Here is a 25,208-nt window from a genome sequence, read left to right as displayed (position 1 = left end):
GGTATCCAATATACAGCGTAAGGACTTACGTGGCGAAAATGGAGAAATCTTACTCCATTTTCACCTCGCCACAAAAAGCAGCCGTAGTAAGCCTTATGCTGTCTATTGGAGCCCCGTAACTCCCTAAACTACCTGCCAAATAAACCTAACGCATGCGCAATGTCTATCTACCTGTCAACCGCGATCCTCCGCCGCAATCCCTAATAAAATATTTAACCCCTAAACCGCCGCCCCCTACATTTACTACCCCCTAATGTGATCCCCCTACACCGTCGCCAACTATATTAAAATACACCCTAAAGTGAGCCCCTTACACCGCCACCATCTACCTTACCTACCCCCTAAAGTGAGCTCCTACCCCGCCGCCATCTATTTTAAAATTATTAACCCCTAATTTATTCCCCCTACCCCGCCGCCACCTATATTAAATTATTTAACCCCTAAAATACTAAACTATCCCTACCACTAAACCTAAGTCTAACCCTACAAATAGCCCTGAAAAGGGCTTTTTGCGTGGCATGCTCCAAAGAAAACTGCTCTTTTGCCAGCCCTTAAAAGGGCTTTTTGCGGGGCATGCCCCAAAGAAAACTGCTCTTTTACCAGCCCTTAAAAGGGCTTTTGGCGGGGTTTTGTCACAAAGTAAACTGCTCTTTTGCCTACAATCTAAATCCCCCTACACCGCTGCCACCTATAATAAATGTATTAACCCCTAATCTAATCCCCCTACACCGCCGCCAGCTATATTAAACACATTAACCCCTAATCTAATCCCCATACACCGCTGCCAGCTATATTAACTATATTAACCCTAATTATATTAGGGTTAATATAGTTAATATAATTATTATATTATATATATTAACTATATTAACCCTAATTATATTAGGGATAATATAGTTAATATCGTTATTATATTATATAAAATATATATATATATATATATATATATATATATATATATATATATATATATATATATATATATATATATATATATATATATATATATATATATATATATATATAAAGTATAATAACTCTATCTAACTCTAACATCCCTAACTAAACTCTTATTAAAATAAATCTAATATTAATATTATTAATGAAAATATTCCTATTTAAATCTAAATACTTACCTATAAAATAAACACTAAGATAGCTACAATGTAATTAATAATTACATTGTAGCTATTTTAGGGTTTATATTTATTTTACAGGTAACTTGGTATTTATTTTAACTAGGTACAATAGCTATTAAATAGTTAATAACTATATAATAGCTACCCAGTTAAAATAATTACCAATTTACCTGTAAAATAAATCCTAACCTAAGTTACAAATACACCTACACTATCAATAAATTAAACTACAAATATCTAAACTAAAATACAATTAAATAAACTAAACTAAATTACAAAAAATAAAAAAAAGATTACAAGATTTTTAAGCTAATTACATCTATTCTAAGCCCCCTAATAAAATAATAAAGCCACCCAAAATAAAAAAAATTCCCTACCCTATTCTAAATTTAAAAAGTTCAAAGCTCTTTTACCTTACCAGCCCTTAAAAGGGCTTTTTGCGGGGCATGCCCCAAAGAAAACTGCTCTTTTGCCTGAAAACCCCCCCACAATACCACCCCCCAACATTACAACCCACCACCCACATACCCCTAATCTAACCCAAACCCCCCTTAAATAAACCTAACACTACCCCCCTGAAGATCTCCCTACCTTGTCTTCACCCAACCGGGCCAAACTCCTCATCCGATCCGGGCGATGTCTTTATCCAAGCGGCAGCAAAGTCATCTTCCATCAGGCGGCATCTTCCATCAAGCGGCATCTTCCATCAAGCGGCATCTTCAATCTTCGCTCCTCCGACGCGGAGCATCCATCCCGGCCGATTTAAAGGTATCTCATTCGTCGTTCAGTCGTCGGCCGGGATGGATGCTCCGCGTAGGCGGAGCGAAGATTGAAGATGCCGCTTGATGGAAGATGCCGCTAGATGGAAGATGCCGCCGGATGGAAGAAGACTTTGCTGCCGCTTGGATAAAGACATCGCCCGGATCGGATGAGGAGTTCGGCTCGGTTGGGTGAAGACAAGGTAGGGAGATCTTCAGGGGGGTAGTGTTAGGTTTATTTAAGGGGGTTTGGGTTAGATTAGGGGTATGTGGGTGGTGGGTTGTAATGTTGGGGGTGGTATTGTGTTTTTTTTTCAGGCAAAAGAGCAGTTTTCTTTGGGGCATGCCCCGCAAAAAGCCCTTTTAAGGGCTGGTAAGGTAAAAGAGCTTTGAACTTTTTAAATTTAGAATAGGGTAGGGAATTTTTTTTTATTTTGGGTGGCTTTATTATTTTATTAGGGGGCTTAGAATAGGTGTAATTAGCTTAAAAATCTTGTAATCTATTTTTTATTTTTTGTAATTTAGTTTAGTTTATTTAATTGTATTAAATGTAGTTAGGGATGTTAGAGTTAGATAGGGTTATTATACTTAATATATATATAATATAATAACGATATTAACTATATTAACCCTAATATAATTAGGGTTAATATAGTTAATATAACTCGCGGCGGTGTAGGGGGATTAGATTAGGGGTTAATGTGTTTAATATAGCTGGAGGCGGTGTAGGGGGATTAGATTAGGGGTTAATACATTTATTATAGGTGGCAGCGGTTTAGGGGGATTTAGATTGTAGGCAAAAGAGCAGTTTACTTTGTGACAAAGCCCCGCCAAAAGCCTTTTTAAGGGCTGGTAAAAGATCAGTTTTCTTTGGGGCATGCCCCGCAAAAAGCCCTTTTTAAGGGCTGGCAAAAGAGCAGTTTACTTTGGGGTAATGCCACACAAAAAGCCCTTTTCAGGGCTATTTGTAGGGTTAGACTTAGGTTTAGTGGTAGGGATAGTTTAGTATTTTAGGGGTTAAATAATTTAATATAGGTGGCGGCAGGGTAGGGGGATTAAATTAGGGGTTAATAATTTTAAAATAGATGGCGGCGGGGTAGGAGCTCACTTTAGGGGGTAGGTAAGGTAGATGGCGGCGGTGTAAGGGGTTCACTTTAGAGGGTAGTTTAATATAGTTGGCGACGGTGTAGGGGGATCACATTAGGGGGTAGTTAATGTAGGGGGCGGCGGTTTAGGGGTTAAATATTTTATTAGGGATTGCGGCGGAGGATCGCGGTTGACAGGTAGATAGACATTGCGCATGCGTTAGGTGTTATTTTATTTAGCAGATCGCGGTTGACAGGTAGATAGACATTGCGCATGCGTTAGGTGTTAGGTTTATTTGGCAGGTAGTTTAGGGAGTTACGGGGCTCCAATAGACAGCGTAAGGCTTACTACGGCTGCTTTTTGTGGCAAGGTGAAAATGGAGTAAGATTTCTCCTTTTTCGCCACGTAAGTCCTTACGCTGTATATTGGATACCAAACTGCGCGGGTTTGGTATACCTGCCTATGGCCCAAAAAACTACGGGCGACGGCAGAAATATACGGGCGTAACTTCTAGGTTACGCCGTATATAGGATACCAAACCAGCGCAAAATTCAGCGTCGCCGGCATTTGCGGGCGACGCTGCATATCGGATCGGATTTTACCTAATAGAACGAAATTGGAGTACTATGCGTAATATAAGCGGAACGGAAACAACTTTGCTTATTATGGTTCCGCTTTTACTGTTCCTAGTGTACGGCCGTGAACACGCTTGGATTTCAGTCCGAGGAATGGGCTATCATTGGCTGCTGGTTTGAAAAAGAAGCTGAATACGTCACGGTGGGGGGAGTTAGAAAGCCATGTTAGGACACCAATTTTGAAGTTATCGTAGACGATTCAACAGTGAAGGCAGGAAGTAAGAGAAAGGGGGCACGTTGCAGCTTGATCTTTATTTATAGTTTTTCAACATAGATTAATGTTGTGGGCAGTGTTGAATGTCCCTTTAAACTCTACCCATTTGCCTTATTTGGGGGAGACAATCTGAGCTTTAGTCCACAGACAACAATACATAATGTACTGTAAGTATAAAGTACATTATTTTGCAGTTATCAGCTAAATGCAATTGAGGAAAGATAGGTTAGCCTATCTATAGAGTTATCCTTGAGAAGTCAGTAGGTTGCATTTCATGTTCTGAGAATTAAAAATTGCTCAATTTTCAGAGCTTACATGAAAAGGAGGAAATAATGAAATTATATTGCAACATTGTTTCATTATGCATAACTACTGCAAGTTTATACAAAAATCACAAGCTGTTTCCAGTCCCCTGCAAAAAAAACCATTGTATTAGTCATTATTTGTTTGCATTTCATATGTCAATATAGTGAAGAAGACATGTTTTTTGTTTTCATTATCAGTATAAAAAATAAAGTTTTTGCTCCTAAGGGGATTTAACAGCAGAAGATTGTGATCACTCAAAAAATAAGCTGACGCTATCAAAAAAAGCTGAAAATAATTATCAGCCAAAAATATCAGCAAGATCGACCTGAAAGTTATATGCAAGCAACAGAGCAATAAACAAATGCTCTAACACATTAGATCTTTTTCTTGTTGTATTTGTATGCGTTTTAACATTATGAAAATTCCAACAAAGATTTATTTTTAAGACGTTACAAAAATCATAATCAAAGTATGCTTTAAAAATTGTTTTAATAATTAGGGTTGCCAGCTGTTTCCCACAAAAATACTGGCCAACCTGTAGGTAACTGGGCACAGTTAGTAGGTGGGTTCACAGTGACGTGCAGTGAGGTCAGAGGCTGGTGAGGCACTAGATATAATACGCCGGAGAAACACATGTACAGAGGGCCGCAAGTACCCCCAACAGGGCAGGTTTAAATGATAGCGGAACCAGTGCACAGGTGACATAATCAGATGATGGGTGAGAGCAAGTTGGTTACCACTGAGTTACTGATCAGCTGATTACTTCACCTGTGCACTGATTCAGCTATAATGAAAACCTGGCCTGTTGGGGGGTACTTGAGGACCATTGTTGAGAAACACTGCACTAAAGCACCAGCTCATCGGAAATATATTGATTACCTGGAGAATAAAGCACACATACTCTGCTCACTGACACCCACACACACTCTGCTCACATACACACTCACACAATTCTGTAGCACAGTGCCAGTTACTAAGCAATTAGAATGATCCACAATCTCTTCTCTACTCACTACTGTATTGTAAAAATAGAAATAATTTACCATACAAGTTTTACACAAAGGACAAGCTATCAATACTGCCAACACAGCTGCTGCAATATGGTGTTCAAGAAACGCATGTGCACATCCCACTTAGGCATGCTCTTCAACAAAGGATACCAAACGAATGAAGTACATAATAAAAGTAAAATAGAAAGTTTTATTTTTTTGTGCAATTTCTATCTGAATTATGGAAATGTAATTATGACTTTCATGTTCCTTTCAAAAACTAATTTGATTTGCTGACATGGGGCCAGTAACAGTTGATGCTAATTCTCAAAATATAAATAACTAGAAAAGTCTATTAAAATAGCATGCTCTACCTCAATCATGAAAATTTAATTTTAAATGTCTCCCTTTGACTATGTGTTTAACCAGTTACTTTACAGTGGCATTGTTTCTAAAAACATTTAACTGTAATAATTACATATATTTTTTAAATGACTCATTATCTCCTTTTTATTAATATAAACTTGTATAAAAGCAGCACATATTAAAAACGCAATGCAACAGCTTTCAATTGATTTGTGAATTACAAGTTAACAGCAGTCTTTAAATAAATGGAGACACAGAGAAAAATAAAAATAGATACTGCATCCTCTGACCGAACAGACATAACATATATGGAGTTTGTACCTAATTAAATCAAATAACCATGAAAAAGGGAGGCTTAGCAATATTCAATGTCAAAAACTTTAATTTAAATAATGTGGACACTGCACACTTAACTTCAGACTCTGGGTTTTAAATTATGGATTTAAATTTGAATTGACCCTTTGACTTCCTGTCAGTATTGGGTTATGCTCACTTACTGCCCCCCCCCTTTTAATGAGCTATATCTGAACACAATTTGTGAATCACAAGAGATGTAGAATACTACTTTGCTCTTCTTGGTGTCATCTGTTCTTAGGTTACCTCAGCTTCCAGTTGTGTCACACGACCCTGCTCACTGCATCCTCCTTCTGATTAATCTATATATCCTTCACTTGCTAGGAGGCATCAAGAGGGGTGCCTCCTATTGGTCCCAATTGTTGCTGCTAATATATTGACAAAACACAGGTGGCGCTGCAGCACATCTTTTCCTTTGACCCATGTACTGCAATGGAGAGAAGCATTCCTGTACCTGCCTCTCCATAGCATTACATGGGGGGGAAATATATATATATTTTTTTAATTAAAATTTAATTAAGCTTTGGCCACATATGGCAGGGTAGGCACTGCCACCTATGAGTGCACGTCCCTGGGTCACACAGACATAAAACTACTGTGCACAACTACAATAGAATGGTAACTACTCAGTACGTTATTGCATTTCATCCTATTCCTGCAGCTCTTTACAAATCGGTTCTCCTGTTTTAATATCTTAAAGGTGCCAGATACTAAAGCTCCGCCTCTTTACACTGGGTGCTGCCATCTTGGAGCTCAGGTATTCATACATACTGTGAAAGATGCAGTGCACAGTAATAATGGCCACTCTTTTACAGCTGTATCATTTGCTTGGGGTTACTGTGCATGATACATAATGTGAGCTTTACTTATTTGCATTTTTTACACAAATTATATTTAAAAAAAACCACCTAGCAATACTATTTAGCAATGCAGCCACTGCAAAAATGTAAAGCTCCTGCCCTGCACCCTAACCTGAAGAATAAAACGTTGAAAACCCTTATTGATATGTAAATGCACACTGCTTTTGTCACAGGCCATGAGAATACTTGAGCTCCAAGATGGCGGCACCCACTATGAAGAGGCAGAGCTTCAATATCTGACACTATTGAACTTGCCCAAAGTACCAGAGAATTTTTAGAATTTTTGCTATCACTTTGATTAAACAGTAATAGAGCTTTTGAACTTTTAATTTCTTATATATATATATTTAAAGTAGGCAACCCAAAGGATTGATCTAGTCCTGTTTTTGGTATATTTGATGCCACTCTTTGGCCGTCAGATACGATCATGTAAAAAAAAATTGTTAACTTTTCAGCATACTTTGGGTTTCTCATTGAAATTATATACACACAACTACTGCAGTTATATGACAAATGGTTATAAAATCTTCTCTGGGATCCCCTTTGTTCAGAAATAACAGACATGCATGGCTTTACCATTGTTTATTGTCAATTAGAATACCGCTAATTGCAGCTGTGCACCTGACGTGAAACTCCCTGATCCCTCCCAAACAGCTCTCGCTACCCCTCACTGGTTACCACAATCTTGGGTACTGGCAGAAGATCTGCTAGTATGCAGTTTAGTTTTTTTTCTAATTATTATTATTATTATTATTATTATTATTATTATTAATATTATTGTGCTCACAGCGTAGTGATCACTCCTCAAACCTCCCACTACTCTTATCCCCCTCAAACAGCTCTTTAACCCTCTCCCCTCTTACTACTGGTGGTCATCTTAGGTACTGGCAGCTGTCTGCCAGAATAGGACATCAATAGTATGTACATTTCTTTATCTATCTATTGCAGCAATATTTGCAACAATGTATGTAGGAATGTTTTACAGTGTTGCAAGTACTACTGCTACCATAGAGTGCCAAAGACATGTGCACAGTCTTAAAGTGAAAGTGAAGTATACCGAATCGCTGTGTGTGTCATGAAAATACTTTAAAAAATAACTTAACTTTTATTCATAATTTTTTTAAAAAAAATGTCTTATAAATCATCATTTTGTACCTTTTCAGGCCGCTAAACTTGTTCCCCGTTCCTCCCCCTGCATGATTTTTTTTATTTTTTAATGTGCGGTGATGAATACCGCTAGATCGAATTCATTGGTCCCCCAGTGGCGTCTCTATCTGGTCTATCTACGCCCCCGTGTTGAAGTGCGCATGCGGCTATCAGAGAATTTCCTCCTTGTGTGTAGATGCGCATTCATGATAGCCGCGTGCAAAACAATTTGTCTATGATCAAACAAAGTTACAAGCAGAGAGGGTGCTATTGCGCATGTGCAAAAAAATAATCTGCACGAGAGCGAGCACAGCTCCATACGTATACAGCGGGTGGGACCGCTCTTACGTATTAGACTACAGAAGCAGGAAGTGAGCAGGGGGCGGAGGAACAGGACAAACAGTAGGAAAAATAAAAGATAAATATTTTTCAATTGCACACAATTATAAAGAAAAGTAAATAAGTGACTATATAGTTTTAGATTAGGTGAATGCATAGCAGCATTCACGTTTATTAAAATATACTTTAACTTCAAGATCCTACTACTTTGGTTTACTTTTTTTCAAAAAAAGCATACCAAGAGAACAAAGAAAATTTGACACTAAGTAAATTGTAACTTTTTTTTTTTTTTAAAGGCGTATTGTGTCTGAATCAGGAAATTTTAAATTTTGACTTATCGCTTTACTTTAGCTCTATATAAAGAAGTATAGCAGATTCAATGAACCTTTTGGTTGTTATCTGCTGTCAAAGGGCCAGATCACGAGTGGAGCGCAAACGTGAGTGGGCGATAAGGGGTTGGACTTATCGCTGGTATTAAGAGTTGAAAGTAAACACTAACGCTTGAGCTCATTCGCGTTTTACGCTGGAATGATTACCGCAACTTCAGAGCTCTGGTTAACTGTTTTGCGAAACAAAAAAGTTACACAAAACACATAAAATACATTACAAAGTATACTTCTACTTAAATGCATTAAAAAAAAAAAAAAAAATTCACACCAAAGTTATAAGGTTTCAAACATTTGAGGTCTTAGATTTTAGAAACAAAATGGCAGGCAGAGGACTTTAACATTGAGATACAAATATATATATTTGCTTTCAACTCATAATAAAAGCACAAAAAGCATACTTCTAGCACAGTCAGCGCTTGAGCAGAAGCCGTAATCTGGTCCAAAATATTTTTCCAAATGACACTCCCATTCATCCAGAGTGTTTTATTTAAATATCACTTTGTCCCTTTTTAAAAGGAATGTAAACACATTATTTTTATATTAAATATTTAGGTATGCATAATAAAATATAGTTTCATTGGGGGTTTTTTGCCCCTTTTTTGTGCAATTTAGCTCTGAAAATCAAAGTTTTTCGATTTCTCAGAACCTAAAATGCACCCTGCTAATGTATCAAGGCTAACTCTGCTACATTTATGTCCCTAATTGGCTTTAGCAGATATCAACTGCAAAACAATGTACTTTATACTAAGATTATGACCATAGCCTTGTTGTCAGCAGGCTAGAGCCCTGATTGGCTCCTCTAAATGAGGAAATGGTGGGTTTGTTGAAAAACAATTGTATTTGATGTGTTAAATGGGTCACCTTTTAACACATTAAGCTCAACTGGAGCTTTTTTGTAAGTATATTAGATTTGTATAGGTTGAACTCGATGGACTTCGGTCTTTTTTTCAATCTCATCTACTATGTTACTATGTAATTGCAGTTAATGTTAAACATTAAGACTTGGCTGATATGTTATTCTATAACAACACCACAGAAATTTCTTCTAATTACAAGGTGTTTACCGCCCTTTTTAAGGGTCAGGCTGTTCCTCTCATTTACTGTAACATGGTTAGCAAACTAGCTGAGCTGCGGTTGCCTGGCCCTTCCCTATCTGAAGAGTTCTCATACATTTCTGCTGTACAAGCGCTGAAAAGAGAGAAATCTATCTTTCCCTCATCACCCTCGTCCCTGAGTCCATCCCCAAGTCTGCCTTCATCACTCCCTTCGGCTTATGCCAGTTTAAGGTCATGCCGTTTGGAATGAAGAACGCCCCAGCCACTTTCCAAAGAAAGATCTCCATATTTAGGTAACTCCTTGTTGGGCCTTGAGGTTGAGAAGCTGGAGTTAAACAGGTGCACATATGGGAGGGGTTGCTGGCCTGCAGGGTGACTGTACCTTTGATGTGTTTGTTGATGTTTTGTATCTGGCCAAATGAATTGTAATGAGAGATCTTGATGAAACATACAGCATTAGAGGGTTAGAGTGAGTGCCTCGCTAAAGAAAAAGCACACTTTTTTTTTTGTTTTATTTTTTTAAATCTTTATATTTTTTAGTCATGAGCCATTACAAAGGTTTAGGTGCCTTGGTAACTGGTATTTTTATGCTTTGTTTGTGTGTATTTACTATGTACAGTGCTAGAAAAATATCACATTTTTTTTTCTCTCCTCTGACTGCTAATCTGACCAATGTCTAGGAGGGCTAATGGAAATGTCCCACCCTATGTATCTATATACAGTTTTTAATTGGGGCAGCTGGTGCAGAAGGGAGTCCTACAGTACACAGAGGCTGAGCCTAACCTGTTTGAGACTCCAGTGTACTTATCTTTAGGGTTGCCAACTCTGTAAAATACAGAACACTTATGAGTTACACATGCTGCAGGGTGTGCAGGGAGGAACATGTATTGTGTTTCTGGACAGCAGTATTCATCTTGCTCCCTGCACACCCTGTTGCATGTGTAACTTATAAGTGTTCTGTATTTTAAGGGACAGGTGGCAACCCTACTTATCTCCTGTCCTTCCACCTTCAGGTCTAGCAGTCAACAAGTAATGATGTTGAAAGTAAAGGGTTGCAGGGTGTGTGATCTGAGGTCTAATTTGTTATTTGATGCTAAGCTGTATACTCATTAATCTTTATCTACATCTTGCTTTTTTCTGCAGGCTTTTCCTGCTTCCCAACCAAACCAAGACAATGATCCGAAGAGTTCTGGATCGTCCTTGCACGCTGGCAATGCTCATTGGCTTCCAGTTTGCATTCATGGCGTACTTTTCCTTTGGAGGCCTTTGGAACCTCACCTCCATGTTTGGAAGAATTTCGGAGCCCACCTTTGATTACTCTCGAACACACGACGTGTACACTAACCTTTCATTTCTACAGATGCAGCCGCTTCCCAGGCTACAGGAAGGAGAGCTACCCCCAAGATGCCCAGAAAGATCTCCATATTTAGGTAACTCCTGTGGATAAGAAGATCCAGAAACCTCATTTTCTAAAAACGACACAATACTTTCAGCTGAGCGCAAATGGCTCCTAACGTTTTCCATTACACATATCTGCAGACACATTTATGTCTGTCTCTTCATTGCTTCTTTGTGCCATTTTATTCTTTCTATCTTTTAGTGGGTCCAATTGCTGTGAGCTTCAATCGGGTTCCCACATTTAATGGTATTCAAGAAAAGAACCCTCTCGTGACCAGAGGTGGCAGATACCAACCCCCAAACTGCGAGGCACGACACCGCACTGCTGTAATTATACCCCACAGGAACAGAGAGACCCATCTAAGGCACCTGCTCTATTACCTTCACCCGTTCCTGCAGCGCCAGCAGCTTCAGTATGGCATATATGTGATTCATCAGGTAGGGATGCTGCCATGTACCTGCATGATGGAGAAAAAATGCTAACGGATATTGTTAGAGAATGTGAATTTGTTTGTGGAAGAAAAATGCGAAGAGCAGAGTGGTTGGCCAGAGCAGATAGATGTGAACACGGTGGCGAAAAAGACAGGCAGTAGTAAAGGTGACATCTCATTGGAACTAGTGGAGGAAGAATGATGCACAGCATTGGAGTAAATTGTCAGGCAAATGTGCAAAGTTCTGATTTAAGATGCAGAAACCCTAAAGATAAATTATACTAAATGAGACATTACTGACTGCAATGAGAGAGTAGCAGGACATGAATTATTTCAATTTTAGTTGAAATAATCTTTATTGTCAAAAAGGAAGACAATAGACATATCTAATACATCATGCCCCTAGTTCAGATAAACATATTTATATTCATTGTTACAGTCTCAGGACCTCTTATCATGTTCGATAAAGTTTTATAATTCCATATATCTGTCTCAAACAACATGAAAAAGAGTTGTAGGATGAAACAACTTCTCTCAGCAATTAGTATATCCATCCGGCTTTCCCAATGTATCTCCATCATTACTGAAATCTCTGAAAGTCCATAGAGTCCTAGGAAAAGCTCCCACCTACTGAAGTTGCCTTCAGGCATAGGAAATATATGAGGTCCTGTTTATTTTCCTGAAGTAGGAACGAAATTATCTATAGTCTTCCTTCCCCTCCCTTTTCTAATGTGTTTTCCTTTTATTTTAATAATTATAAACATTAAACATAAACTTTTGAAACTGTAAAACAATAAACTCATAACTGTATAACCTTTCCCGTCGAGCAGAGAGAGAACCATCAAATTGTATCTAAGATGTATATAAGTTCCCCATAAAAGACTTAGTGGCAATAAGTTTAGGAGAGATCCCCTATCGTGTTATAACTCTTGAAAGACTTAAATTTCCCTTATCTCTCTTCTATCTCTGTTCATGATCCAGTGGACCCAAATCTTTTGGAAATGTGTTGTTGTATCCTGCAACCAAGAGGCAGATTCTGACATAGCATATATATTATCTAACCTGTTAATCACTTCTGACCACGTTGGTGAACCTGTTCTCCAGTGTTTGGCTATACATATCCTCGTGGTTGTACAAAGTATATTTATGAATATATTGGTAGCTAAGTTTAAGGATTCATCTGAAACATGCAAGAGGGCCTGCGCCGCCGTTAGCATCATAGATTTATCTAATAGGATACTTATCAATTTAGAAAGTTTGTTCCAAATTTGTTTAATCTCCCCACATTCCCACCACATATGCATATAATTTCCAATTTCTGCACAGCCTCTGTAACAGAGTCTACTTTTCTGCAATGTATAATGTGCAGTTCTTATGGGTGTAAGATACCACCTGTAAGATGTTTTAATAGAATTTTCGATAAGGTCTGCGCATATCAGTCCCTTGCTAATCCTAGAAAGTATTTGTGTCCATCTGTCATCATCATATGTTTCACCTAAGTCTCTTTCCCAATTCTCATGAAGCGGCAATTTGGAGCCTTTTTTTGCATCTTGTATTGCCAAGTACAGTTGTGATATTAGTTTTTTATTTCTACCTGGGGTTGCAATAATGCGTTCTGTTGTAGTGTATGGGTTTAGTGGTTTGTTTTGTCTGTATTTGTATATTGTGGTGGATATCTGAAGATATAGGAACCAATGTAAGGTGTCCGGCTGAAGTTTATCTTTCAGTTGGGTGTATGTGAGCATTTTACCTTTATCTAAAAAGTCTGCAACTCTGTAGAGGCCCTTATTTTCCCACTTACATATTAGTATTTGAAATTCTGCAGGAAGTATAGCACCCAGTGGTATTATCTTAGTACCCTTGGGTATGAGGCCTAGAGAAGATGTGAGGTATTTCCACATATGTTTGGACTCCTCTGTCACCTTGAGTTTGTATAGTGTTTTGTTTGTAGTGTTTGAGGTGTTCCAAACAATCGTGGCTGGATCATTCACCCCAGCTAAGTCTGCCTCTAGTCTAGTCCAAGTTATTTCTCGACAGTTTTTGCTTATCAGCGTAATTTGTGACAACCTAGCTGCCTGATAGTAGTCTAACAAATTGGGCACCCCCACTCCCCCTAGCTGTTTGTGTTGTTTTAATAGTTGGGAGGCTATTCTAGCTGTTTTGGGTCCTCGTAGGAATCTAATTAGGTCCATCTGGAGATCTGCTAGCTCTCTTTGCGGTACTTTGATTGGTAATGCTCTGAAGAGATATAATATTCTCGGTAGAATATTCATCTTTATAATCGATAATCTGCCATACCAGGAGAAACACCCCCTCCTCCATCTACCCAAATCCCTTCTTACGGTCTTAAAGATCTCAGTATAGTTTGCCTTATAGAGTCCCTCTAGTGTGTTTGTTATGTTAACTCCCAAGTATTTGATATATTTTTTAGCCCACTTAAAGTCAAAATTCGCTTCTATCAACTTACGAGTATGTAGTGGTAGTGTCAGTGGTATAGCCTCACACTTATCTGAATTTATTTTGAAGCCTGAGATTTTTGAAAATTCATCAATGACTTGATATAGATGAGGGAGTGATCTTAAAGGTTTCGTCAATGTAAGCAAAATGTCATCCGCAAATAAGGTGAGTTTATATTCTTCTTTGTTAATTTTTACTCCGGTAATGTCTTTTGCTCCCCTGATGTAGGCCGCTAAAGGTTCTATGCTTAGTGCAAATAATAGAGGAGATAGCGGGCAGCCCTGACGTGTCCCATTTAATATTTTAATTGGCCTAGACTGATGGCCCGTTGCTCTGATAGTTGCTGTTGGGTCTGAATACAGGTTTTTAATAGCCGTCATGAATTGTCCTTTGAAACCCATGAATGTTAGTGTCTCAATCATATATTCCCAGTCGACCCTATCAAACGCCTTCTCTGCGTCCAGAGATAGGAGCAGAGAAGGTGTTTTTGTCCCCACCAAGTACTCCACCAGAGACACCGTTCGTCTCACATTATCTGGGGCTTCCCTTTCTTTTATGAATCCTACCTGGTCGGGATGTATCAATGAGGGTAGATATAATTTGAGCCTATTTGCTAAAATTTTTGTAAAAATTTTTAAATCTTGGTTAATCAATGAGATCGGCCTATAGTTTTGGTATTTTTTGGGATTCCTTCCTGGTTTGGGTATAACCACTATTTTGGCCTGCAATATGTCCTGTGGGATACGGGTACCCTGCATGATGTCATTGCAGAATTTGTGCAAGTGGGGGACCAGACATTTTTTAAATACTTTATAATATTCACCTGAGAACCCATCAGGACCCGCCGCCTTGCCTATTTTAAGATCTTTTATTGCTAGGGCGATTTCGTTTATTGTTATTTCTGTGTTTAAGGCTTCCATGTCTGTAGCATTAAGTTTCGGGAGTTTAGCCTTTTGCAGAAAATGGTGTCTAAGTGTTTTTGTCTGAGTAGTATGTTGAACTTTTTTCCCGTCATAAAGAGATTCATAATATTGTGCAAAGCAGTCCGTTATGTCTTGAGGGTGATATATTAGCGTCCCGTCTTCTTTTTGTAGTTGTTGTATAATTAGATTTTTCGTCCTTTCCCTTAGTTTGTGAGCTAGAAATCTATCTGGCTTATTAGCATATATAAAGTAATGTGCCTTCAACTTATGCATAGCTCTGAGGGAGTTCTCATTTAAAATCTTAGCTAGTGTTTGTCGCTTATGTGTAAGTTTATTGAAAATATCTGAGGTTAGTGTGCTTCTATGTTGGATTTCAAGCGTTTCTATTTCCTGTTGGAGTATCTCTATGTGAGCCTTAACTTTTTTTGTGTATAGAGCTTTTTCCTTTATCAATAAACCTCTTATGAATGGTTTGTGAGCAGCCCACGTGATTGTTGGGGTGGTTTCTGGGGTTGTGTTTATCTTCCAGTATTCTGTCAAGTTATGCATAATTTTGTCATATAATTCAGGTTTCTTCAATAAATTTGGATCATAAGTCCATGACCTTTGTCTGTCCACATTGACCAGTCCCTCTAATTGTATCTGGATAATAGAATGGTCCGACCAGACACATGCATGAATTGTGGAGCTGTGTAAACTGGGGAGTAGAATCTGACTAATAAATATATAATCTAATTTGGTATAAATTTTGTGTGCTGGGGAGTAGTAAGTATGGTCATTCGTCTGCCCATATAACGTTACCCAGGTATCTATCACATTATGAGATTCTAAGATATTCTTAATATTTTTAGAGATGGAATTATGTCTGGTTTGTTTATTAGTGAGTTTGTGGGGCGTATCTACTTTGTGTGTTTTCAGATTAATATTAAAGTCTCCGGCTAATATGATTTTTGATTGTGACCATTGTGTCAGTAGGTGTGACAAGTGGTGAAAAAAGTTGTGCTGTTGTTCATTGGGTGCGTATATATTGCAAAGTGTAAGCGAGGTGTCTAGCATACGTCCTCTCACTATAAGATACCTGCCCTCTTTATCTGTCAGCACTTCTTCTTTGATAAAGTTAAGTGCATCATGTATAAGTATTGACACTCCTCTCTTTTTTTTGTCAGTCGTGGAGTGGTATTGTTGCGTGAAATATCTACTCCAATATTTGGGTATTTGATTATTTGTAAAATGGGTTTCTTGCAAGAATATAATATTAGCATTTAGGTTGTGATACTGTGTAATTGCTGTTTTTCTTTTATTATCTGTATTTAACCCCCTTACATTATGTGAGATTATTCTTATCTTGGGAGTCATGAGTCAGTTCCCCTCCCCTTCTCTACCTGTAGCTGACCAATATCTCCACTTGCAATGTTATGAAATCCTCTGCTCTCCTGTATAACTTTTCCTGATGGAGAAACTTTCGTCTCACCTGCTCGACGGTACATAAAATAAATTGAAATAAACAAAAAACAAACAACAATAAACATTTGAATCTTATAACATTGTTTTTCCCTGTAGCATATTTGCATAGTTCTAACCATAATGTCGGGATAGTAGTTTCTTAATATATAGAGTTACTAACAGCTTAAATTTATTGAAAGTGGGAATTATATATATGGTCTAAGGAGCGGGTTGTAGTGGCATACGGCAAATATATTGCCCAGATCTTATGTGAATGTTGGACTTAATCTGCTTATCCTCCATCATAAGTAACCAATGACTATATATAACATAAATTTTACATCTTTATGTCCATCAACATATCCCAAGCAAAGTTAGTTTTGTAGATTGACATTTATATACTCATCTGTATCCAGTATCCTCTGCCAATATTATGAGGGACACATGCAGGGTATAGTCCAAAAGATCAGGGAATAGCGCTCTTCTAAGGATGCACCAAAAGAAGGCAAAGAAAAAAAAATCCCAGCCTCGGTCACTGTCTACTCCATGATTCAGGGTCTTTGTTTCTTCTTTGGAACTTTAGACCACTTCTCTGTTTGAGAGATGCTTTGTTGTTGTCCGCGTGGTCTTCTTCTGGTGTCTGGCTGACTTTCCCGCATTTCTGGACATTCTAATTTGAGAAGTTGGCAGGCCTCTGAGATATCCTCTTTGACTTTCACTGTGGTTGTTTTACCATCTTGGAATATATGAAGCGCGAAGGGGAATCCCCATCGATACGCTATTTGATTCTTCCGTAGCAATTGTGTTAGGGGACGTAGTGCTGAGCGTTTCTGTAAAGTTCTGAGACATAAGTCTTGGTAGAATTGTATTACAGATCCTTTGAATTTAAAAGTCGGATTCTTCCTAGCTGCCGCCATTATCTCCTCCTTTTCTTGAAAGCGGGATAATTTAGATATTATATCTCTTGGAGGTTCCCCCTCCTTTGGTTTTGCTCTAAGAGCTCTATGAGCTCTTTCCATTTGAAATTTTCCGTCTTCAGATGTCCCTGTGATGGCATGAAATAGATGTTTTAAATACTCATTTAGTTCTGTTGCAGTTATTGATTCTGGAACACCCTTTAGGCGTATGTTGCACCTCCTGCTTCTATTTTCTAAGTCTTCCATCTTTTCAAGAATATCTTCTATATCCTGTTGTTGATCTGTCAGTTGATGTGTAATGTTAGTGATATCTTCTTCTATGGATTCATCCTTTTCTTCTAGTGTTTACACTCTTGTTCCAAGATCCAATATATCTTGTTTAATTTCTGCAAGACTGCTTATTATTGTATTTTGAAATGAATCCATTTTTTCCCACATCTTATTAAAGTTTGCATTGATATCTTTTTTGGAGACTAGGTGCCTTAAGTCCCCTTTAGTAGCAGGAATGTCACCATCATGTTGCTGAGGTTCCAATTCATGTTCTAACTCCTCATCTTGTGTGTTAGGTTCCATTTCCTTTATTTTATCACTTTTAGATGATTTGAAGAAAAGATTTGCTGCAGCAGATTTACATGGTGTAGATAATTTATTTTGTCTTTTAGTTGCCATGTTGCAATAAAGATTGCTAGTGCTAGAGAAACTGTGCTGCCTTTGCTTTTGTATGTTAATGCAGAGTCATCAGAGTTCAAACAATGCAGAAAGCAGCCTTTAAAGTCTTTAGTTAATGAGGGCAAATGCAGCTGTTATCTCAAACTGTATCTTCATTAAAATTTAAATGCTGCAGCTTTTTTTTTTTTTTTTCTCCTTTATTTAAAAAAGTTTATACATAGACCAGTTGTAATCTCTGTTGCCTTTAGCTTATATTGTAGCTTGGGAAAAGTTATGAGGGAGAAGTGCAAACTGTCACTCTTTCATTTCTCTGCATTAAGATTATGAACTGACTTCTCCACACTTGCTTTATCTTAATATTTATTTCCCTCAGTCTTAAGTATCACTATATGTAGTGCTAAAACCTCCCTGGTTTATTTGTGTATCGATTTCCCTTTGCACTGTTTAAAATAGATTGTTAGGCATTGTGTGATATTCAGCAGCTAGCTAGGAGTCCTGTCTGGTGGCCATCTTAGTTTATTCCCACATGGCTATATAAAGTTTTATAACTGTTATATTCTCATCATCCTTAAGCATGTATATTGTTTATAGGCTTACCAGACTTCTAGTGGAGATGTATCAGGTTATTGTTGATGCTGAGATGATTTTTCTGTCTCCATTTCTGAGTAGCTCCTTTTTCTTGTTTCCCTGCAGCTTGTAAAATCTTTCTCCATCTTGAATTCCTTTATCTGCAGTTTTGTGATCACATTTTTGGTTGCTGTCTGCTATTGTAAAGTGTATTTAATGTCCTATAACAGACCTGCAAGCTTTTGAGAATTATAATCCCACTTTCTCTTGAAACTACAGCAGGAGCTCACACTTTACATGTCTGCCACCATGCTCATCCAGGCTCCGCCGCCAATTATTTCAATTTTAAAGGGACGGTAAAGTTAAAATTAAACTTAAATGGATTTAAACAACTTTCAATTTTACTTCTATTATGGGTTTTGCTTAGTTCTCTTGGTATCCTTTCTTAAAGAGTAAACCTCTTTGAGTTCAGGTGGGTGCACATGCCTATAGCAATGTTATACATAGTAGCAAACACTACTGTCATAGACTGTTAAAGACACATGCACACTCCTAAGCTCCTATTAGCCTACCTAATTTACTCTTCAACAAAGGATACCAAGAGCATAAAGCAAATTGGACAATAGAAGTAAATTAGAAAGTTGTGCAAAATCGCATGCTCTATTCGAATCATGAAAGTTTTTAATTTTGACTTTACTGTCCCTTTAAGGTTGGTAAACTGAGTAGTAGCACAGCAGATAAGACCAGTAGGTTGTTTGGTTGTATAAAAAGCTTTATTTTTTTTTTTTTTTTTAAATTTTATTTATATCCAACAAAGGGTACATACATAGCATGTCAGCATCACACCTCACAGGGTGCGTCACATAAGAAAGTACATATCCATGATAAGAGACAACATAAATTTGCATATGTATAAGGAATCCAGGTGCGATTATAGTTAAGAACATTAACGTTTTCAACATAATGGAAATGGTCTATATACCTGTACCACAATGTTGGGGTTTTTTGTTTTTAAATTACTAAACTAAACTAACTTAACTAAACTCAACCTAAACTAAAACAGGAATTAATTTAATGTAAATGACCCCTTCACCCATCCAGTATGATAGCCCCTCTGAACTCATTGACATGTTATGGAATGCGGAGCCCATTGGGGTGAACATGGATTTTCAGCTCTTATTCAAACTATGATAGGGGGCGTATTTACCTTGCCTGCAATCTGTAATTAAATTTTCATAAAAGTAAAAGTATAGGGGTTGTGAAGGGTGATTCTTCAAAAGTTTCCCTGCCACAATGAGAATAGATAGAACAGCTAAAAGCAAAATTAAACGAAACTGAGCACCACAATACCCAAATAGATCTAGGAGTGTGTGTGTTAGCGCCGTAGTGGAGTATGATCTTAACTAAGCAGAGTCCACCTGCTATAGAATACCCAATTCAAGAGTTAGTTAGATATATGGCATATTGATGTAAAAGTTATTTAAGAGTTATTTAACACTCCAAGACAAACAAGCCCACCTTAATAGGAGCTGTATGCAGATACCTCCTAAATATAAATAATAGAGACATGTGCACAGAGCGTTTAGCGTAATGAATAATATGTGAATAAGTGTTGGAGCAACAATTTGCGGAGACAAACCATTATTTGAGGTTAAAGAAGTGGGCGTCCGCTGCTAGGAAATGTTGGAGTGTACAACGGCAGGTAAGTCAGACAGTTATTCCCAAATGCCTCCTTCATCATGCCATATAGTGGGATATGCCTCCCAGTGAGTATAGGCAACTTAACATTTTGAGTACCCCCTAAGCCACAATCAAATAGACAGCAGTTTGAAGGAAGGTTTTGAGGCAAAAATAGATTCAGCAAAAAAGTCGACCTTGTCCTATGTAAGAGATGACAATACTTCTTTGAGTCTTAATTCCGGAGCGGTCGGCCAAAGTAATGCATACACAGAAGTAAGTGGTAACTCAATATCTGCAGTAGTTGGAGTCATTTAGATAATGCAGTGCGAAAACATGTGGAACAGTAAAAAAAAAAAAAGTAACTAGATAGATAATACAAACTGAAGTAACCCATTCGGCAAAACACTCAGTAGCCAGTCTTGTTTGTAGCTTCTCAATGTCTAGAATGCACGGCTTGGAAATTTATATCTCACAGATAGGGTCAACCGCCTCCGAGCCAGCTCACGCTGACCTGGTGTAAGATGTCATCCCACACCGTTCCTCGGCAAAACAATCCTGCTCTCCGATTTTAAACCCCGGTGGCCATCTTGTTTCTGCAAGTGATCCGAGGTGCGCCAATTAATGTGCAGGTCTGCCAGCTGTCCCCTTATGGAGATGTGCACCATTATAGAGAGTTCCGTTGCAGATGTCGGCAATTGCCGGTCAATACTGTCCCCCATGACTGCACAATGTGCGCTAAACCAAAGCGCGGCATGGGGAGCCAATCCGCTGCCTGTATGGGTAAGTGTGATGGAGCATTATGTTTTGGAGCTTCCGTAATATCTCTTCGAGCGGGTTTGGAGTCATAGGCATCAGTCTCGTTCAGCAGGGGGAAAATCCAAGGGTTGCGAGTTGGTGCCTCACCATTACATAAATCAGGCTGCGGATCGTCCAACCACACGGTACTGCGTGAGGGATCATACTTTGACTGCTGTTGACACCGTGTGGGCTTATTATCCAGTGAAGAGGTAGTCACTAATATCGGTGCATTATCCACATCTGTGGGGCAATATCTTTTAGTCGCCTGTACCAGTTCGTGTAGATTCTTGCAGCTTAGGAGTAAATCCTCAAAAATAGGCAGAAATACTGTGATTATCTGCGCAGCAACGTCCCTTTCTGGTTCCATAGCTCAGTGATCCTTTATGAACTATAACTTAGTATAATGCCTTCCGGAGAAGAAGCGGGTGTAATGCTTCTATCTGCCAGGGTTTCCCAGACACCTTGTCTGTCAAGGGAGATGCAGATGGCATAGAAGGGTGGCAAAATTACTGTAGTTAGCAGAGATTTTCTTCAGAGCTAGCGGAGCTCACAGCCATCTTCTAGGGCCGCCCACCGGAAGTCATAAAAAGCTGTATTAGCTGCAAAACAGTAAGGTTCTCATGGCGATTTACAGATTACTAGTTTTGTCTCATCTTGAATATTGTGTACGGTTCTGAAGGACGTATAACCAGAAGGGTATGACTAAACTAGGGCTATTAAAATTGAGCATGGTCTAAAAATAAAACAAGAAAACTCTGCAGTGTATAGGAGGGAGGTGATATGATAGAAACCTTCAGCTGAGGCTGATAAGCTTCTAGACGATTATTTATAGAAAGATTGGTTCATTCATGGAATAAACATCCAAAGGGGCATAGGGCATTTGTTAGGATGAAGTTAGATGACACTACAGGTATCTGCTGCCCTTTTTAAAGTCTATTACCGAGTGCACTATTGATTAGATATATAGAAAAATCAGTGCACTGTCAAACAGATGGGCAGCAGTGGAGGAGACAGATGAATGGGGGGGTCCTGTCTGTGCATAGAGAAGAGACAAATAGACCCTGTGACATAGGCCAATGTGCTACCTCTACAACATAAAACATATTGCTGGTGAGAAACCTGACAGCCGGCGCTTGTTACCCGTTGTGTTATACTCACCAAATCATGATACTGTATGTATAATAATTAGTGATAGATGGGGAGTTTACCATTATAGTGTTTACATTCTAACAGTTGTTCTTGTCTATTTGTTTTACTTCCCCACACTGCTCTCTGCTATTTGTTTTTGTTCTTTTATACTTATTTCCTGTCTCTCTCTTTAAACTTTCTTCCCTTATGCTTTTTCTCTCATTTTATGTATTATGCAGTCTGGAAACTCTACGTTTAATCGTGCCAAGCTGCTAAATGTGGGTGTGAAGGAAGCTCTTCGGGACGAGGATTGGAACTGTCTGTTCCTTCATGATGTGGATCTCATCCCAGAGAATGACCATAATCTGTACGTGTGTGACCATTGGAGTCCGAAGCATGCTTCTGTCGCCATGAACAAGTTCAGCTACAAGTGAGTTTCTTTATGGATGTCCCCTGACAGCTTCTACTCTCCTTTTTGTGACTCCTTATACTATGCTTCACACTGCCCGTCTGTCTTGTTCTCATGTTCTTTTCTTTGGTCTGTCATTCTGCTTCATTGTTTTTAAGGTTACTTTTTCCTGCACCGTTTTCTCCAGTCTACAAATTTTTGATCCTCTATGGCTTTCATTGATTATTTTACACCCTTCATGCTGTGTCATTCTGTTCTTTCAAGTGCAAAAGTAATTTATTAAAGTGAAGGTCAATTTTCATCAATGAGTGACCGGTTTTTAAAAATACTTTTAAAAACAGGGGCACTTTCATTGATGAAAATTAACATTGCACTGGATTTGAAGAAATGCTTACCTTTTACTCCTGCAAAACTGGATCGCAAGATCTCAGCCTCAGTTCCTCTGTACTGACTCCAGAAATGACGAAAACCGGCTTCCTCCAATCATGGCTTGCACCCCAGAGCGTCCAGCTCGTGATGCCCGGCTGTGATTGGAGGAAGCCGGTTTCGTCATTGCTGTGATCTACAGCAGGAAGGAGGGGGATCGTTGATCCGGCTTCGCAGGAGTAAAAGGTAAGTATTTCTTCAAATCCAGTGCAATGTTAATTTTTAGCAATGAAAGAGCCCCTGTTTTTAAAAGTATTTTTAAAAACCGGGCACTCATTGATGAAAATTGACCTTCACTTTAACAATGTATGTATACGAGTTTTCCTTCAACTTACTCCACACTTTTTTTTTTTTTTTTTACAGCCTTCCATACCAGCAATATTTTGGGGGCGTTTCTGCTCTTACCCCTGACCAGTATATGAAGATGAACGGTTTTCCTAATGAGTACTGGGGGTGGGGAGGTGAGGATGACGACATTGCAGCAAGGTAAAATAACTTGTGTTACATCACATCACATTTCACCTTCATCCATCTCATTTCTCACATTACAATCACCATTGTTTGCACCTTTGCCTCTTTGTTGTCTATGTTTGAGGTAGATTTAACAGACACTTGAAAAAATCAATCCTACCTTTCTATATTTTATAGCTTTAAGACAAAATTTCCATTACAAAACATTCCTCAACCGGTGAAATTGAAGTCAGTAATTTTTGTTATATGCCCTAGTAATACTATTTTATGTGTCTGCATATTGTATCACACCCTCTTCCCACCAGGAATGCACTTGTCTCCATCTTTCTAATATAATTTCTTGATACCATATTTCTTGTGACCATTTGTTTTTTTTTGTGAGGTAGGATTTTTACAAAACAACGCAACTACATACATAAAATCAATAATTGTCAATTTTATAATTTATTTTATTAAATATATAGACAATTAAAATTAATCTTGCTCCTCACATTTTACAATCATTTTCAGTTAAAGGGACACTGAAACCAATTTTTTTTTTTGTCATGATTCAGATAGAGCATTACATTTTAATACACTTTCTAATTTACTCCTATTATCATTTTTTTCTTTGTTCTCTTGCTATCTTTTTATTTTAAAAGCAGGAATGTAAATCTTAGCAGCCAGCCCATTTTTAGGTTCAGCACCATGGATAGAGCTTGCTTATTTGAGACTTACACTTACCCACCAATAAGCAAGCATAACCCAGGTTCTCAACCAAAAATGGGCCGGCTCCTATGCATCACATTCCTGCTTTTTAAATAATGAAAGCAAGAGAACGAAGAAAAATTGATAATAGGAGTTAATTAGAAAGTTGCTTAAAATTGCATGCTTTATCGGAATCATGAAAGAAACAAATTGGGTTTAGTGTCCCTTTAATCTGTTTTAAACCGTGCTGCTTGTGACCATACGTTTTTATGTTGTAAAGCTAATTGTCTCCATAAATATGACCTTCCTAGACACTACATCACAACAATTACAGTTGTAAGTTTTAACACATTTTTGGGAGTGGGATTTAAAATGAGCAGTTTTAACACAGCTTATTTACTATTTTACATCACTGGTTTTCCAATAAAATTTAAGTTTTATAGTACACCAGTTTACGCCACATTATTGTAAGAATACCAGATGCAGGCAAAACATTGTTTCCCTCTTGAACTTAAAGAGACATTAAATTCAAAATGGGACTCTGCATAAATTGTAAACCTTTGTAATGTAATTCCATTGTTTTCCCACTGGTTTTCCTGTAATTTCAGTCTGAGGACTTGTTTTTCTACTGCTTCCAGAATAGGTGGAGTACATCCTGCAGGAGCGCAAATTCTGACCCTACAACATACCATACAGTTATTTGCTTAAAGGGACAGTATACACCAATTTTCATATAACTGCATGTAATAGACACTACTATAAAGAAGAATATGCACATATACTGATCTAACAATCCAGTATAACGCCTTTTAAAAACTTACTTGGAAGCTCCCAGTTTAGCACTGTTAATGAGGTAGTCTGGGACACCCACTGAAAGGGTCTGGGTAAACAAAAATAGCAGACACATAAACAAGAGCCTACAGGTGTCTGTAGATACGTGTATACATCTAACACTGTGGGGCTTGGTTAGGAGTCTGAAAACCAGCACAATGTTCTTAAAAAATAAGCAAAACTATATATTTTTATAAAAACACTCCCAGATGGGCTATGTAAATGGATCATCTACAAAACATATATATGCAAAGAAAAATATAGTGTACAATGTCCATTTAAATCAGTGTAGGATTTTCAGGGGGGTTTTCCTTGGAGTTAAATTAATGCCAATTTG

General features: G+C 38.1%; 1 protein-coding gene across 1 annotated transcript in view; it reads left to right on the top strand.

Moving 5' to 3' along the window:
• Window positions 1-25,208, top strand: part of B4GALT3 (beta-1,4-galactosyltransferase 3) — a 79,036-nt gene that overhangs the window by 24,177 nt on the left and 29,651 nt on the right. The window contains exons 2-5 of the mRNA XM_053704484.1: window positions 10,780-11,066; window positions 11,237-11,472; window positions 22,287-22,477; window positions 23,246-23,368. Of these exons, the coding sequence (XP_053560459.1) occupies window positions 10,811-11,066; window positions 11,237-11,472; window positions 22,287-22,477; window positions 23,246-23,368 (806 nt within the window). The 5' untranslated portion in view covers window positions 10,780-10,810. The remainder of the gene's footprint in view (window positions 1-10,779; window positions 11,067-11,236; window positions 11,473-22,286; window positions 22,478-23,245; window positions 23,369-25,208) is intronic.

Source organism: Bombina bombina, chromosome 1 (genome assembly GCF_027579735.1).
Source record: "Bombina bombina isolate aBomBom1 chromosome 1, aBomBom1.pri, whole genome shotgun sequence".
In the NCBI taxonomy this organism is placed as follows: Eukaryota; Metazoa; Chordata; class Amphibia; order Anura; family Bombinatoridae; genus Bombina; species Bombina bombina.
The sequence above is the reverse complement of the archived record's forward strand: the minus strand, read 5'-3'. Positions and strand labels throughout refer to the sequence as shown.